Source organism: Vanellus vanellus (assembly GCF_965231255.1).
Source record: "Vanellus vanellus genome assembly, chromosome: 9".
Taxonomy (NCBI): Eukaryota; Metazoa; Chordata; class Aves; order Charadriiformes; family Charadriidae; genus Vanellus; species Vanellus vanellus.
The window spans coordinates 9,507,354-9,523,737 of record NC_138914.1 but is presented as its reverse complement, the minus strand read 5'-3'; the positions used below and the strand labels follow the sequence as shown (position 1 = coordinate 9,523,737).

The 16,384-nt window shown below is 43.6% G+C and overlaps 1 protein-coding gene across 1 annotated transcript; it reads right to left on the bottom strand.

Moving 5' to 3' along the window:
• Nucleotides 1-340: 340 nt before the first annotated feature.
• EDEM1 (ER degradation enhancing alpha-mannosidase like protein 1) lies at nucleotides 341-15,528 on the bottom strand (the record flags this gene model as incomplete). Its single annotated transcript, XM_082487905.1, has 11 exons — nucleotides 341-3,625; nucleotides 4,525-4,710; nucleotides 5,446-5,542; nucleotides 6,549-6,622; nucleotides 7,235-7,405; nucleotides 7,803-7,923; nucleotides 8,462-8,636; nucleotides 9,156-9,339; nucleotides 10,520-10,691; nucleotides 11,515-11,618; nucleotides 14,980-15,528. The coding sequence occupies 11 exons, from the start codon at nucleotides 15,526-15,528 to the stop codon at nucleotides 3,536-3,538; spliced, it is 1,923 nt and encodes a 640-aa protein (XP_082344031.1). The 3' UTR covers nucleotides 341-3,535.
• Nucleotides 15,529-16,384: the final 856 nt, after the last annotated feature.

The window sequence follows — 16,384 nt, the reverse complement described above, 5'->3', positions numbered from 1 at the left end:
CACAAGACTGCCACAGACACCTACAACAGAACTAGAGAACTGACCGGGGAACTTGTTACCAAAGTCAGAGGTGTTGAGCTCTCCAGGTGAGCCAACTCAGGGAGAACTTGACCGAGAGCCACACATCTGCTTGAACACGGACTCAGGCATGTTTGCCTTTATTCACCCCTGCTCCCAGGTCACCCTCAACTGGTGAAGTTTTCCTGTCTGGTGAACGGCAAAGATCAGGTATACACACTCAAACTGATCTCTTCCCTGTGTTTGGGAGATCCCCTGCAAGCTTCACAATGGCCTTACAAGAACTACACTATAAGAAATACATACATGGAAGTGGTCAAATACACCATTTTTTAATGCAGATTTGTAAAATTTAAGCTCAGTTTTGAGAATTTAGGCCACTTCATGAAAGAGCATTTGGTCCTCTTAAAATTTCCCATCCCCAATTAAATACTTAATGGAAAAACAACAATTAAGCATAAATTGCATTTTTAATTAGGAAATATTGATATTGCACATTATACCAAGAAATACAAAAGTCTGTTTCAGCAAGTTATTCCAGCAGTGTTATCAATTTCATTTTGATATCATTGACTTATACAAAAGTTTTAATTTTAGTGCATAACATGTGCCCTGTCATTACAGAGTGAAAACGTATCAAAGCATTTTTAAAACAAAGAGGAAGAAAAATTGGCTCCTTAAAGAATACAAAGCCTTTTACCACGTAGTCAGCACCAGTTTCCTTGTAGACAAAAACCGTTCCTATGGAAAGATGACTGTCCAATCACCTTGGCAACGCAAATTTCAATGCAGTTTCTAACGAGAAGCTGACCATATACTATTTGGCACTGTAACTAACAGCTCAAGTCACTAAAGGCTGAAAGGCTGCGATACCCGCCCATGCTGTTCCCGTTCTACAGCCACCTCTCACTATTTCTGCCAACACACAAGAGGGAAAAGCACAGCGGCAGAAGTTGTGCAACTTCATTACAGTCGTGTCGTTCTCTGAGGAAAACTCCGAAACAGATTTCTGTGCATAACACTGGGCTGGAACCCTTACCAGGGTTCAGGTGCTTCAGAAGGCACAAAACACTGAGAGGCAATTGCAAGGTACACGATGCACGTTCAGAGAGCTGAACTGCAAGTTGGGGAGAGATCGTTACCAGAAGCAGCCACCAGCACACCGAGGGCAGTGTCTGTCCTGGCATCTGCCGCACCAGGATTTTAAATGGCCACTTGTGGAACGCTGCGTCTGGCTTCCACACTGTCGAGCGCTTCTCACTGCAGAGCTACCGTTAGAAGATCTGGCCCAGCAGCGGCATTTCAGAAAGCCCAGACATTTTCCCTCGGTCGGCAGAAAGCACTGCCTTTACACACGCTCCCGCGCTTCTTCACATGTTTGCAAACTGAAGTATACCTGCATGCTCAGGCACCGTTTACTGGTTAAGAAGCTGTACCTTGAACCTCTCCCAATATCTCTTTGGATGTTAACACCTTGAATTTATGCTTTGCTTTGAAATAGGCAACTAAGACATTCCAGTAACAGGTTTGCAAAGCCGATTCTACAGGGACTGAAATTGCCTGCTGCCTCAAATACCAAGGCAACCGATTCTATTGCCATGTTTTGGGAAATCTTAACATATTTCCCCTCCCCCCCTCAATCCTCCCCCCTTAAAATACACACAATAAGACTAAGAAGACAGGATTACTGTTGGGTTTTGCCCAAATATAAGATACAACTATCACAGAATAGAAGATTCTACAGTGAAGTCCCTGAGATGCATCTGTATACTAAGATTCAAACAACCTCTTCAGCACTAATTTCATATTTATTAGAAATGTTTCGAGTTGCAACATATGGTTTAAGAAAACCGATGTTGTTATAAGAAGGTGAAAATACAGCAGATCAAGTTTGGCCTTATATTTAAGCCTTAATTTAAGAAATAATTAACTCAACAGCAACGTTTAACTACTTCAACTGTAGTCAAAAGTAAAAAGCATGTAAGCAATGGGGAGCCACTGAAAAAAACCCCTACTGCTATAGTTAGAATAAGGTTTTTTTGGCCTCAGTTTGTTTTCATCCCTCAAGAGCCCTGCCCGAATTTAACTGCTTTCTTCCTGAAAGTTCACAGCCAGTTAATTCCTCAAACATATCTGAGCTGTATTTCAAGATAATGGGATGAAGCAACAGCATTTTTTTCACCATTCTTCACTGGAACCAAAAGGCACAATTTACAGGTACAGTATAGCACTACAGTCAGCATCGACAGCTGCTGCAGCCACCACCCTGTTAGGATGGCATGCACCAAACCGTCTTGTGGCAGAGGGAAGTTCGCATACTGCAGGCTCAGACCTCTTACAAACTCCATCCTCAGGGTGATGCAGAGGCAGCCCCGTTACCAACTAAAACAACGAGGACAAATCCAGCCCACAAGTATTCTTTGCGATGGGCACAGCAGTTGCTAGTCTTCCAGTATCTTTTTTTTTTTTTTTAAAGAAGGAAAACTCATCTCATATGTAAATTACTTTTTAAGTTACTTTGGGATCCACTGTGTTTTGTAACCAGCTAACCAGAAATACTTTATCCACCTTCCCAAGCAAGCTCAGTTTTTCCTGCTAGTGAAGAAAACTTAAGGCACTAACACATTAACGCTGTCAGGAATGTGAAAGTTTGTTCTTCATGTACTGTTATACCAGTTCTTAGCAGCATCTCTCCTGAAAAGGCACTAGATACATGGCAAACAAAACAACTTTTGGAACTTTTGCTCAGCTAAGCTACATAAAGTTAGCTGCTCAGACAGCTGAGTGGCTTTGCAATTTCCCCTCCCCCCCCACTCCTCCACAAAAAAAAAAAGGCACCTGGTTTGTTTTATTACTGGTTTCTGTAGCCACAGGCTCTTGCGACCGTGCAGTTCTATACAACTGTGTGTATGAGGGACATCGTGATTATACTGATAGCTTCTTATATGATCAGGAGTTATCTTTTCAAGATACTATTCTAGATACAGCGTTTTTGTTTCAGCAAAACCCATCACCAGTGGGTTCCTACCTGAGTAGTACTTAAGGTTGTATATTGCTCATCAGAATAATTCAATGATTAAACTTGGTGTAAGAAATTGCACTTTCCCATTCCTTCCCCAATCCCATGATCATTTCAAATTAAATACTAGACCCTTTTCTAAAGGGACATTTGTAATACAGCTACAAAGAGGTAGCTAAGTGGCACATGCCAATTTTCTTTTCTTTTTTCTTTTCTTTTAAAAGTATATTCAGCCTTCATTTGCAACGACATTTTTCATAGGAAGTCTTAAAACAAGAAATCTCTATTCAGGTGGCACATGGAGTTACCACAGTTCAGAAGATGGAACTCATAAGAGAACTTGACCTCCCTTCATGTCCGTAATTGAAAACTAACAAGCATGGAGGGATACCCAAGTGACTCAGCATATGCAGGTGTGTAGCTGAAGAGGAAAGGGATGTCTACAGCCAAATCCCATGCTCCTCCTGACATATGATAAAAGTTACTCTGAAGAATCATTCAGATCAAGCCCACCATTCGATCAATCTGTCTCATGTAGTTACTCTTCAATGGCAGTAAGTATCTCCTCTCATCAGGAACTCTGTTACACTGTTAACAAAATGAGAATAGCGTTAAGAACTCAAATACCAAAACAGGCAATCCCATACCCTCTGTAACCTAGCAGGTGTTTCAGCATCAGTAACCATAGATTTCCTCCCAGTACAGAAAATTGTACCAAATAGCACTTTTGGTCCCAACTCTCCCTCACTCTTTGCAAACTACAGCACAAACCGCATAAATGAACAGCAAGTGTTTCCTTCGTGCAGGCTGCAAGCTTCCAAATACACGCCAAACTACTGCAACTTGTTATTCAACTGAGACTTCCTTCACTATGACAACTGTGAATGTTTTTTAAAATAATGCTCTTTTTCTGCAGGACTGGGGGGAGGAGGAAAGGAACGACGCTAGAACCTACTAGCAGAGATTTAAAAAAATTGTTCTGTATTAAACACATTAAACACATCTATTTTGGTTGGCGATAGGCACTGGATCCATAGCTCTGTACTCAGTTCATGCCTAGCTAAGAAAGGTCACCTTTACATGCGTCAAAACCATTCTGAGGAAAAAAAAAGCTCTGTTTAAATGACCCTCTGCGTTTCTCTTTCCCCACCAGAGCAACACTGTAAGATTCTAAGGTCAAAGAAAAGGGGAAGTGAAAAAAATAACTGGAAATAAATTAACAAAAAACAAACTAATTGCTGCAAAATACTAAAAAGGGGACAGGTTTCACCTTCAACATAATCACTGCCCCATTATCCTAATCCATGCATTCCACTACTGAAACTGTTTTTCACAAGGGAGGTTCTCAGATATTTGACATTTATAAAGGAAACACTGCAGAGCCCTAAAGCAACACTTCCAAATAGCTCTTTTTCTACTGCCTAACCCAGTTCAACATACATCCCTTCTCCAGCAACACAACCAGGAACAGTCTGTGTATTCCTTACATTAGAACTGAAGTTGAATGCCTTTAATTCATTAGGTTTAATTTTTTCTGCGCTGTCCTCTTCTTCAGGGAGGATGTCTTGCCACAGAGAGTTACGAAAACGTTCATCCACAGACACAATATGTCCCTCAGTAGTAAACATATACTTATTTCCAGATTTATGCAGTGGATTCTCTTCATCAAACAACTAAACAAGAGATGGGAGAGACAGCTATAGTATGCATGCAACATTCTTCATGTCCCATCAACAGTAAGTTAAAACACATGCCCTCATGCATCTGAGGCATCACAAAAAAAGCATACCTTTTAGTGCTAAATGGGTAACTACTGTTAAAGCAAATGGAAATAAATAGTTTTAATGCAAGCAATTTATTTTAACAGTTAAAAGAGGAGAGCAAAAGAAAAACTTCTCACGCAACTTAAACTGCCTTATTTTTCTAAGCTGCACTATGTAGGCATTTCTAGTCGGCATCCACTGTTTCCATTCAGTCACAGATTTATTTGTTTTTCTACACTAAAGGAGATTGAGAACAGTAGCTTAAGCAGTGTTGGCTCAAATGCTTTCTCCTGTGACTGCCAAAGCCTGATGGGGAGAAATCAGAGGCTGCTGCAAGGCAGGCAAAATGGCTACAAGCAGTAATTTAGCTCAGAGCTGAGCAGTAGCTTCCTTTAGTCTTGCTTCCACTCCTCTCCAGCCCCCCCCAGAAAAGAGCTGCCAGCGCTCCAGCTGCCCAAACCTCCAAGATTAGGGTAGAGTCAAAGAAAGAAAGCAGCACTTTCTCCGATACACTCTGATACCTAAACCCCTCTCTTCCCCAGAGCGCAGCAGTTTCTAATTAACAATGTCCTGCCTCATCGCTGTGCCATGTTTGTGCACAGCGCATGCAAGAGAGTGTCTTTGAAATGAAGAACATATACATACCAGGTACAAATATTTACATGTTTCACTGAGAAAAAAGCTCTCCATTCGATCTTCCTTTGTCTTCTCTACAACATGGTGTAATGTGGCATAGCCACACCTGCAAGATTTAAGATTAGTTTGGGTTTAGTTCCCACGCGTTCTGATCTTGAAGCACTCTCTAGATATTCCTTAACTTTAGACCATTCCAATTGTCACTAGGAGTGAAGCTAAAATGAAACAAGTCTCTTTTACAAGTAAGCACTGATTATTGGTTTCTGGTATTCTGATGAGACTGTAATCATTGACCCTGTGGTTCACGTACTCCATCATGCAGATTTATTAAGAGTTTCTCAAAGAAGCAAGATACTCTCAAGGCACCCCGCACAAAACAGGTAGTTTCCCCATACTAAGCACATGAGAAACGCAGGTTTGGAAGCCTGGTCTCATGCAAAGGTTTCTTCCCGAGCCACCTACTCTTCCCTCCCACCAACACTTAACAAATGAGGAAGCTGCAAGCTGTCACACTGTGCTCTTGTAATTCTTTCAGTCAACCCCTACACAGCATCTGAATCCCACTTCACTGCAGAACGGCGCTGGTTTATACTGTCCTGTAGTCAGCACAGACTTGTCTACAAAATCACTAAATACCAACAGTTGAATAAAAATTCACTATCTTCCCTCTGAGTCTTGTAAGAAGTTCAGACACTCAGTATTACAGTCAGGATTCACTGTTACTGCCTTGAGATGAAAGCTGATATGCAACAGCACCTATGTTAAAGGCCATGCCTCCAGTTTAGTTAAACACCATGGGCCCATGAGGTTAGAAATATTCTTGCAGGATCCACAGAAAAAAAAAACAACCCACCTATTAATTTTACCAGTTTTTAGCAACTGACCATCGACAATGCTTTCTGAAAGGTAGTTATAAAATTCTGAAGGTATAAAGTTGTCACTGGACTCTAATTTCATTTTCAGAGAAGAAAGAAATAATTGCTTAATACATAAATCATCACTTGTGGCTTTCTGGTTTACCTACATGTGGCAGATTGGATTCTATAAAATATTTACATAATAAAATACATGTAAATAGCAGCAAGAGAAGACAAAGAACATTGAAAACTGACTTTGCTTTTGTATATTTTTCCAAACTCTGCAGAATATCCATTCCCACATGAAGGTAAAATGGGTTCTTTGTGGCCTAAATAAGGAAGACGGACAAAAGTTAGAGTCGGCAATTCTGAAATCTTGTAAAAAAAACCCACTTATAACACAGGCCTAAGTAGTATTAGATTCTCATCTATTACAGTAAACTTATCTTTATAGGAACATGACTTAGATTACTCTGTGCAAGCCTCTCACATTTGCTTTAGTGCAAATCCTAATAAAACTTGTAGTAAATTTAAACTCTTTGATAGCTTTCTTGCAGCCAGAAAGTTATTTTAGTTTGCTGTATCTTCTGCCAGTTGCAGACTGTGCCTAGACAATATAGCAAGGAAAGCTATTACATTTACTTCAACAATTTCTATTAAGAAGTCACAAGTCTCTACCTCGTAAAAATCTGCCAGCTATTTTTTTTAAAAGGTTGTTTAGTCTCATTTTTGTCTGTCTTATAAAAAAGGCTATTTTTTCAGCAAACAACATAGCAACTACATTGCATAACAATCTAGTGCCCAGAGACCTCCATATAAGAACAGGCAGATCCAGAGGCACCGAATTTTAGCAGGCCAGAGGCTAGGGGTAGGAAAAGTGACTTTCTGAATGAAACCATTTTTGCCAAAGCATGAGCTGTAAGCTCAGAAAAGTCAAGTACCTGATAGAGAAGATATGTGGATTCCACGAGCTCTGGCCTCAGTGGATAAAAGGGAACGTCTGGTGCTTGCAATTGCCAGTTGTATCTTTCTGGGAGAGCTCCATATCGTTTCCATATGGCATAATAAAAAGCATGGAGACAAATAGCATCTTCCACATCTCCTATCAAAACCTAGGCATAACAACAGCCATAAACATGCACGCGTAATACTGCAAGCCAGCAAATTGCTTTCTGCTCTGTATAAGAGCATGCCATATAATAAAACACTCCCCTCATAAGGAGGGACAAAAAAAACCCAAACCAACCTCTCCCAAAAAAGCAAATGTATTAATTCCTTCGCACTAAAAGCTTTAGCAGAGCTCAGCCTCACAGCACAGCATACAAATGATGAGGTTAAATGAGAAAAGTTAAAAGTATCTCAAATCTAGCAGAAAGCAGGCCGGGCCTTCCAATATTGTTACAATGATGCAGAGGCTGAACTGCCCTAAGACTTTCTTATCAGAGCGACCAGATGTAAACCCACAGGTTGAAGCTGATCTCAGAAGAGATGCTCAGAATGAAAGTTTACCTGTAGTCCAGGAAAAAAGGCTTGCAAAGAGTCAATCCACGTGTTCATCAGCTGTCCTGTGAACATGTTTACATTAACGTACAAAGGAGGGTCACCTTCACCTTCATTGCAAGCTTCTCGACTGCCAAGTAACAATAAGCGTGTGTAAATATTCACTATTTTAGAAGAACACAATGCACGTTTCATTTCACAGCACTGCCACCAGCAAAGAGAACGAGCCAGACTTGTAGGACAAAGCCATTTTGAAAAGAACCAAAACATAGTCATACTCTCAGAAAAATTAATTCATAAAGGTATGCACATCATACCCTTATGTTACATCAGCAGAATCTCAACCAAAAAGTCATGCTAGGTAAGATCAGGCCTTAAGAAGTACTAAACCAGCCAATTTAATACATTTCCTTTGCAGCCTTCTCTCAGCCTAACACTAACTTGGATGGTTACCAGTTTAGCTGCTTTGCACCAATAATGCTATTCAGATCAGTTGACTAAGGAGTGAAGAGAATATTAAAATTTATTTCCACAGTGACTACCACAGAAATAAGATTTTGGTTTTTAAAGAAAAAAGAGAGAACACATTTTCTAGAGCATGACGCAAAACACTATCTTGCTGGACTACTTATCGCTTAAGGAATTGATACTCATATGAAATAACATACCCTCTTCTTAAGTGGTTCTGAATGTTCCGATAAGCATCATTGAACATCTCCAAGTCTTCCTTTTCTCCAAAGAGGATGTAAGACTTCAGAAGGTATTCATAAAATGAATCGGACCCTGCTCCCAAGCCACTTTGCTTTCCAACCCAGTGGCCAGTTTGAATATTCACAACATTTCCTTTCAGAACAGACAAAAAGTTTAGACTAAAATTGCCAAGTACATCAGAGAAACATAACCAAGAACCAGAACTTAGAAATACTACATTTTCAAAAAGTCTTAAGGAGGAATAATCAAAGATTACTATCCAAATAAAGTGTTACAGTGCATTCATCCAAGGAACGAGCATTCACATGCAGTTGTTTTGAGTATTTTTAGTCATCTGCCAATCTAAATTACATTAATGGGGATATAAATGTACGAACTTCAGTTTCCTTTCCGAGTTTCCTCAAAAGTTTGTCTTTGGAAACCTGTGCCCTAAGAAGCCATTCAGATACCCCGTTTTTCTAACAAAATTACAAAGTGCCATTTGGTCATCACAAACCACAAGTACACAAGGGGAGCATGACTTAACAGCTACAGAGGAAGCAAATTGACAACATTTACAATACATGTAGCATGATGGCATTCTGCTACAGGAGAGTGAGTTTTTTTAAAACATGGAGCCAGTCAATATAGCATCACCTCAGAGGAGATTACCTAGCAGTCCCGTGTTATTGCTCCGGAGACTCCAGAGCGCTTTGACAGCTCTTCTGGCCACCCATTCAAATGTGGAATCGCCAAGCAGCCTGCTAAGGATACCAAACTCCACCAGCAAGGAACCGGCTCCAGCAGTACAAGTTTCATTATTGCTGTCTGGAGGTACCCCCTTCTTCAGATTGACCTGTGAAGCCAGTTAGAGAGAGTGCTAACAGCAAGAAGGCAGGTTGCACCTCATACAGCTGTGGTCTCATCTGCAGTCTTATAGTTATTATAAAGCCTCTGTATTAGTTTTTGCAATATGTAGCATGCAACAAGCATATAGTTAAAAAAGCCATCATATGGCTGCTTGGTCAAAAAGCTTTCCTGAAGAATCCCTGAAATTCATCTTCCAACTTTATGACATCACACTCAAGGTGGGCAATCCTAATTTTGCTACTCTTATACTTGCTAATCCTTCCAAATTTCAGTCCACTTTTTCATCGTTTCTGCTAAACATTCAGGTTCTTCCAAGGGTGATGCAAGTACTGTTTCCCCGCATTTAGTGCTCTTGAAACCAAGAGTTTCTTCAGCGAATGCTCCTCAAGTTCCCCATGGAACAAAATGCTGAAGGGAAGTTACACCACCCTCAACTGCTTTACCAAACTCCAAACAGAAGTGAAAGTTCCTGTTTCTACAGCCTGACAGGTCTGAAGGAAAAGCAGCGCTGCTGTCCCCAGAAATTAAAAGCAGTCAGGCATGTGCTAATTACTTTTAGACTTTAGAGTTGTGCCACTAGAACTAACTGACATCCCTCTCCTTGCGAACTGCATCTGCTCAAAACAAGAGGATGGAGTATTCAAGAATACCGCAGTATTCTTGAGTACTGACTGAGCTGTAGTCAAGAAAATTATAAATTCTAAGCCCAGTATGACAAATATTTTAGATGAGTTTTATTTTATCACAATTACCTTAGTACCAAGCCACCAATAAAGTAATTTTCCTAGGCTGTTTGCCTTTACAGTATTTCTTGTTAACCTTCTTAATGACAGCATTGTTTGTTGCTGCATGACATATAGCAAGAAAGTGCGGGGCAGGGCACCTTCCAGCCAAACAAAACAGAAACAAATGACTACTGACCCTGAAGAACAATATACACAGCATGAAAAAGTAGGCTAAAGAAAACATTTACTAGACATAAGGAGCAACTGATATATCATCCACGTCACCATAACTTAGCGCTGCTCCCCCCCCCCCGTTTTAATGCAGGTTCAATACCCCAAGTGCACATATAAATGCACACACAGGGCACAGAATTCGAGCTGTAGGACAGGTGAATTACTACTTCTAGATTATTTCCCCACGGCATTGGTGTGCACACTTACCCGAGGATATGGAATTCCAGTTTTGGTGTTCTCAAAGGCTGGAAGCAGTCTCACTGCTAGGTCATGAGCCATATGCAACAGTTCATTGTCGTAATCCTTAATGGTCATATCACCAAAAGGCTGTTTGGTATCTGTAATTATTATGTGGGCAGAAAGCAGGCTTCCCAAAACCCTATGGGAAAAGGAAAAGATCTTCAGTTTTTAAATCCAATCTGAACCAGAGTTCTTCAGCTAAAACCTTACCAGTATCATGTTTAAGGAAGTATCACTTTGTGCACCTTATAGGCACTACAGAAAGAGATCTGTTTTTTTTCCCCACCAGTAGTGAAAACATCTAGAAGGCATGCTGCTTGTCACCCACAGTAATCCCAAAATCCAGTTCTGCAAAATATACCTAACCCAGCAGCTCCTTACAGCATACCAAGTCTGTTAATGAGTGAAGACCTCCTTGCCCCTGCAAATGGCAGGAAGGCTGTTATATGAACATAGTCTTAAGAAAAAAATAAGCCTATTCAAATTAAGCAGCAATTGAATAAACACTGTTTAAGACATTCAGAAAATGAAGCTATTTAAAATCAGACAGTATCTTAGACAGCCCTGTTTTTCATCTAAAATGAAAGTGAAAGCAAGCCAAAGGTCCAAGGAAGAAAATCAAAAGAGGGAAAACCTGTCAGTAGGGTTGTTTGCAGTGCACAGATCTGAGTCTCCGCTGCAAGAGCAACAACAAAAAAGCAGCAGTTTGCAGCCAAACACTGTTGAGACTACCATTGTATCACAGCTTCAAGTCACATGTGACTCATTAAAATTGTTTTAATTATGAAAGGATGGAATATTTTCATAAAGGGTTAAAAAAAAAAACTTACTCAAGGAACAATTATGGAATAAAGTCTACCAAAGATATCCTTATCAGTGATTTCACTTTGGTTCTCCCGTATAGGCATACCAAATCTTTAACCTTGTTACTGTTTTAAAGACACAAAGTTAGAGAGACATACCTGATTGTTGCCTCAAAAACTTGGACCGTTGAGTCTTTATCAAATGAAACCGTGTCAATCACCAACTTCACTGCTTTCTGGAATTCTGAGGAGTTTCCCATTACCTTTTACATAAAAACAAAGCTATTTTGTCTAACTGTTGCTCTGGAAGAGGGTTGGTGAAGAGAATGGCAAGTTCACATTTTAGACCAACAGTCGTATTAACTAGGTACAGAACAGAGTACTTCAAGCTCCTGCTACAAAGACTTTCTGAAAAGTTACTCATCCTACTGACATGTAAAAATGCATTTTTTAAAAAGTATGTTAAAACAGGGAAATCTGCAGATATATTTTTGTCCACTTTACTGATCTATGCACTAACGTATTTTTCCACCCCAACATCAGCACTGTGGGCGATCTCTTAGAACAGGAGTCTAAAAACTCTTAAGATCTAGCACACGGAGTGTTAACTGCTTAAACTATCAGTTTAAGAGTTAAGTTTAGCTTAAAAGGTACCACAACTTGCAGAACAATGAAAGAAATGTCAAATCAGGCTTGACCAGGGGAGTCCAACCTTTCGAGTTTGTGACTCAACACTGCATGCCATGCCCAGGAGTTCTGTCAGACCCATTTTCTATAGGTACACCTCAGCAATTGATTTCCACTATATTCAGAGACAGATGTAAATTCAGCCCCAGCTTCATGGAAGCAGGAACAGGGAAGGAAAACACAGGTTCCCACTTGCACAAGTTCACAATAAGGCTAGGAACCTACCTAGCTCTTTAACCATCAAAACACCATGCATCCGTCAGTCTGCTCTTTCCAATACCCGAACCTAGGGCGAAAGCGTTCACATAGATCTGAGCAGACAAAGAGCAAAACCAGCTTTCATCACGCAGAAGCTTCTCAAACACAAGAGACTAAGAAGCCGAAGTTTTATATTTGAGAAAAAAAGTTACGTACTGCCCCAAAAACTGATAGGACAGCGAGCCACTGGTGAACGAGGACAGGAAGGCAACTGTCTAGCCACACCACCATCAGCCATGTCGCACAGATCCCCAACCACTGTTTCGGTGAAAACCAATGTTTTCCTCACTTCTTGCTTTCAGTTGTGTTTATTGCTGCCACGTTCAGTTCAACTGCTGAGACCTTCTCACCGCAGAGCTGCAATTCCATTGAAGCAATAGGAAGTGTTTTTATAACCTGAAGCACATGTACAGTCCTTGCACACACCACCTTCTCCCCAAGAAGAGAGAAACGCATCACGGATCCAGTGCATCTGGCCCCGGCACTACAGAAGGCCAAGAACCTGCCCTGGCTGCAAAGGTGAGACTGTGAAACCTAAAAGGGTTTCTAAATATGCATAAGGACTCCAAGGAAGGGGCTATTCTCCATGATACCATACTATTAGTCCTGCTAACATAAAACTGAGTTGCTTCTCACATTATCTTCAAATTTTATCAGAAATGTATATGATGGTCTATTTTAGCAGGTGAGAAGCAGCTTTACAGCTTTTTCCCCTCCTTCCTTTCACCACACTTCATAGAGATTTATGTGTCGATCCAGGTCTCTGCCAAGCAAAACAATTGGAGCTCTTGCAGTCATCTTGAATAAGACAAACTCTCCTCCTGACATATCTCTTGGCAATCCATGCATGTCCCTGTTCAAATCCCCCCTTCCTAAACACTGGAGTGATGGCAGTATCCTGAAAGAGATCTCACCTGAGCCTTGGGGAAGACCTCCGAAATTTCCTGTCTCTTCTGGAAATCTCTGCTGATACATCCCTGCGTGTGTAACACACTGCTAGCGTGTGATCCAGCTGTTACCTAGTATACAACCAGCACCACCTTCTCCTCAGAAGTGAAAGATTTAATGACCTCCCACTTACAAACTATTAAACCTTTCACTGCATATTGCTGAAGTTCATTACAACTTTAATTGGTTCCTCACAATGTCATCTCATCTGCTCTTCACGTTAAGAATTTATGTCTACTTCTATCAGCAGCTCTGCATGAAACATCACACATTTTGAATTAACAACATTAAGGCACAAAAACTAAGCAGCACTGGCCCCACTCAGGTTGTTGGAAAACACTGTAGAGTAACTACTCCCTCCAGTTTGAAACTTCCCTCAACTTTTCACCAAATTTCTCTACCAAGTACCCCTTTTATTCAGCTCCACTAGTGCTTTTTTTTTTTTAATACAGAACTGATTCAAGATATCAGATCTACTGTGGTTACAAGTTCAACCTCAGAGCATGGGACAATATCAGTGTTGTTCAGTACCAGAGCAGATGAACCTAGCAAGACCCCTCTGGAAGAGAACATTTAATAAATTAACGCTGTACTACATCCTCACTTTCCCCTTTAACTCTTTCCTTCAAAGTCTGTTCAAGCACACTGCCTGCAGTTGAGGTGACAGCTCGTGACCACACTCCCACCTCAAGCCAACCATCCCACAACCGAGACCTGCAGTTCCACAGCCCTTCTAAACAAAGCTCTATGCTCAAGCCTGAGCTTTGACTCCCGGTTCCCAACACCAGGGTTGGGAATAAACCACCTGGTGAATTGCGCCAGGTGCCTATTTTGCTGCTAACAGCTGGGCCAGCAGAACAGAACGAGAGAGATCCATGCATGTTCAAAAGCATCTGGGGTTTCCCATCTCTCTCAAACCCTCTCATCCAACTGACTTCAGCCTTTCAGATATTAATGTCTGTATCCTGCTAAGAGACTGTCTTCAGAGTTTAATTAGCCAAAGAGTTACTCTTTGGCAATAAAAACATAAAATAGAATTGCAGAATCGTTTACGTTGGAAAAGCCCTTAAGATCATCGAGTCCAACCTAGCTAACCTACCACTGTTGTGTCCACCATTAAACCATGTCCCTCAGCACCACATCTACACGTCTTTTAAGTACCTCCAGGGATGGCGACTCCACCATGTCCCTGGGCAGCCTGTTCCAATGCCTGACAACCCTTTGGGTGAAGAAATTTTCCCTAATATCCAATCTAAACCTGCCTTTAAGCAACCTGAGGCCGTTTCCTCTTGTCCCATCGCCTTTTCCTTGGGAGAAGAGACCAACCCCCCGTCGCTACACCCTCCTTTCGGGGAGCTGTAGGGAGCGAGAAGGTCTCCCCTCAGCCTCCTCTTCTCCAGGCTGAACACCCCCAGTTCCCTCAGCCGCTCCTCATAGGACTTGTGCTCCAGACCCCTCACCAGCTCTGTCACCCTTCTCTGGACACGCTCCAGCACCTCAATGTCTTTCTTGCAGTGAGGGGCCCAAAACTGAACACAAGAGGCGTGGCCTCGAATACCGTGCTCAGTTTTGGGCCCTTCACATCCGAGCTACATTAATGTACCTTTAAACTAATTTGCAAACCCCGGGTTTGTTCACTCCAGCCGCCGACAGGAACCTCCTGAACTTCCCTCCTGATTCAATTTAGCCGAACAGGGAGACCCAGCGGCCTCCCGCTAAAAAGGGACTCACCGCCAGCGTGTCCAGCGCATCGATGAGCGTCAGCGAGTAGTTTCCCAAGACGTCGTTGATGTTGAGGTTGGAGCTGGAAGAGAAGAGCCGCGCGTCAGGCCCCGCCGCGCCCGGGCCCGCCCGCCCCCCCCCCGCCTCCCTCAGCCCCGCGACTGACGGGTCGTGGCGGTCGGGACCGCGGCCGCGGCAGTGGAGGGGGTCGAGCTCGTCCCGCGGGAAGGCGTGCTGCATGTAGCTATCGTAGCCGAAGACGAACATGCCGCGGGCGGCGTCCCGCAGCCGGGCCCGCAGCTGCGGCGGGAAGGCGCCGCTGTACCGCTGCTCGTACTCGTCTCCCCCCGCCGCCCCGCCGCCGCCCCGCCTCAGCAGCGAGCCCCAGTGCGAGGAGCCGGCGGCGGGCGGGCCGAGGGCGGCGGGCGACGGCGGGAAGGGAAAGGGGAAGCGGCGGCGCAGGCAGAGGCCGGGCGCTAGCACCGGCAGCAGCGCTAGCAGCGCCTGCAGCCCCAGCCTCAGCAGCAGCAGCCCCAGCACCAGCGACCGCCATTGCATGGTCGCCCACACGCCGCGCGCATAGTTTAAAGGGGCCGCCCGCTCCCCCTCCCGCTCCGCAGCCCCCGCCGCGACGCGTCGCCTTTAACAGCGGAAGCGAAACAGCGACGGCGGCCCGAGCGGGGCCCGCCCCGCCCGGCTCCTATTGGCCGAGCAGACGCGGAGGCGGGATCGGCCTTCGCTCATAGGGCGCGCAGCGATGTCACTCAAGGGCCTAGCCCCGGCGATCCTTAGAGGGCGGGGCCGCGGGGCTGTCGTGGCACTGCCCGGGGGCGGGAGGCGACGGCGGCCGCGGCCCCGCCCGAGCTCAGGGCTGGGTGGGGCTTAGTGGGCGGAGAACGGGATCACCTCTGCTCGGCGGGGCGGCGCGCCGCTCACAGGGATAGAGCAGAGGCTGAGAAACAAGAGGTTTTCCAGGAAAAAAAAAAAAATTAAAAAAATCCCCAGACCCAACGATTCAGGTAAAGTTTGTGATCTGCCTGCTAACTAGCACCTCTCAAGGCCTGCGTACCCCACTGATGGCGTCGGGAGATGTCTCTGTGGAGCAGTCCCCCCCTGCCGCCATGACAGGCTTCCCTCCTGGCCTGAGGGAAAGGGGCAGGAGGAGGAGGAGGAGGAGGGAGCCATAGGCCCTGCTCTTGGGCCAGGGAGATGCATGCCGGTCGTCCCTTCACCCAACGGCAGAACCTGCTCAAACAGCAAGACAGAAAATGGAGCAAAAAGGGTGTGACTATGGCAGCGGTTGGCCTTTGCACGGGGTGACTGGTCTTCGAGGGGGCGGTGGCAGAGAGCAAAGACACTGCTCCAAGGCAGGTGAAGTTTTCAGAAAGCAGCATAAATAGAAAAGCTGGCAAAT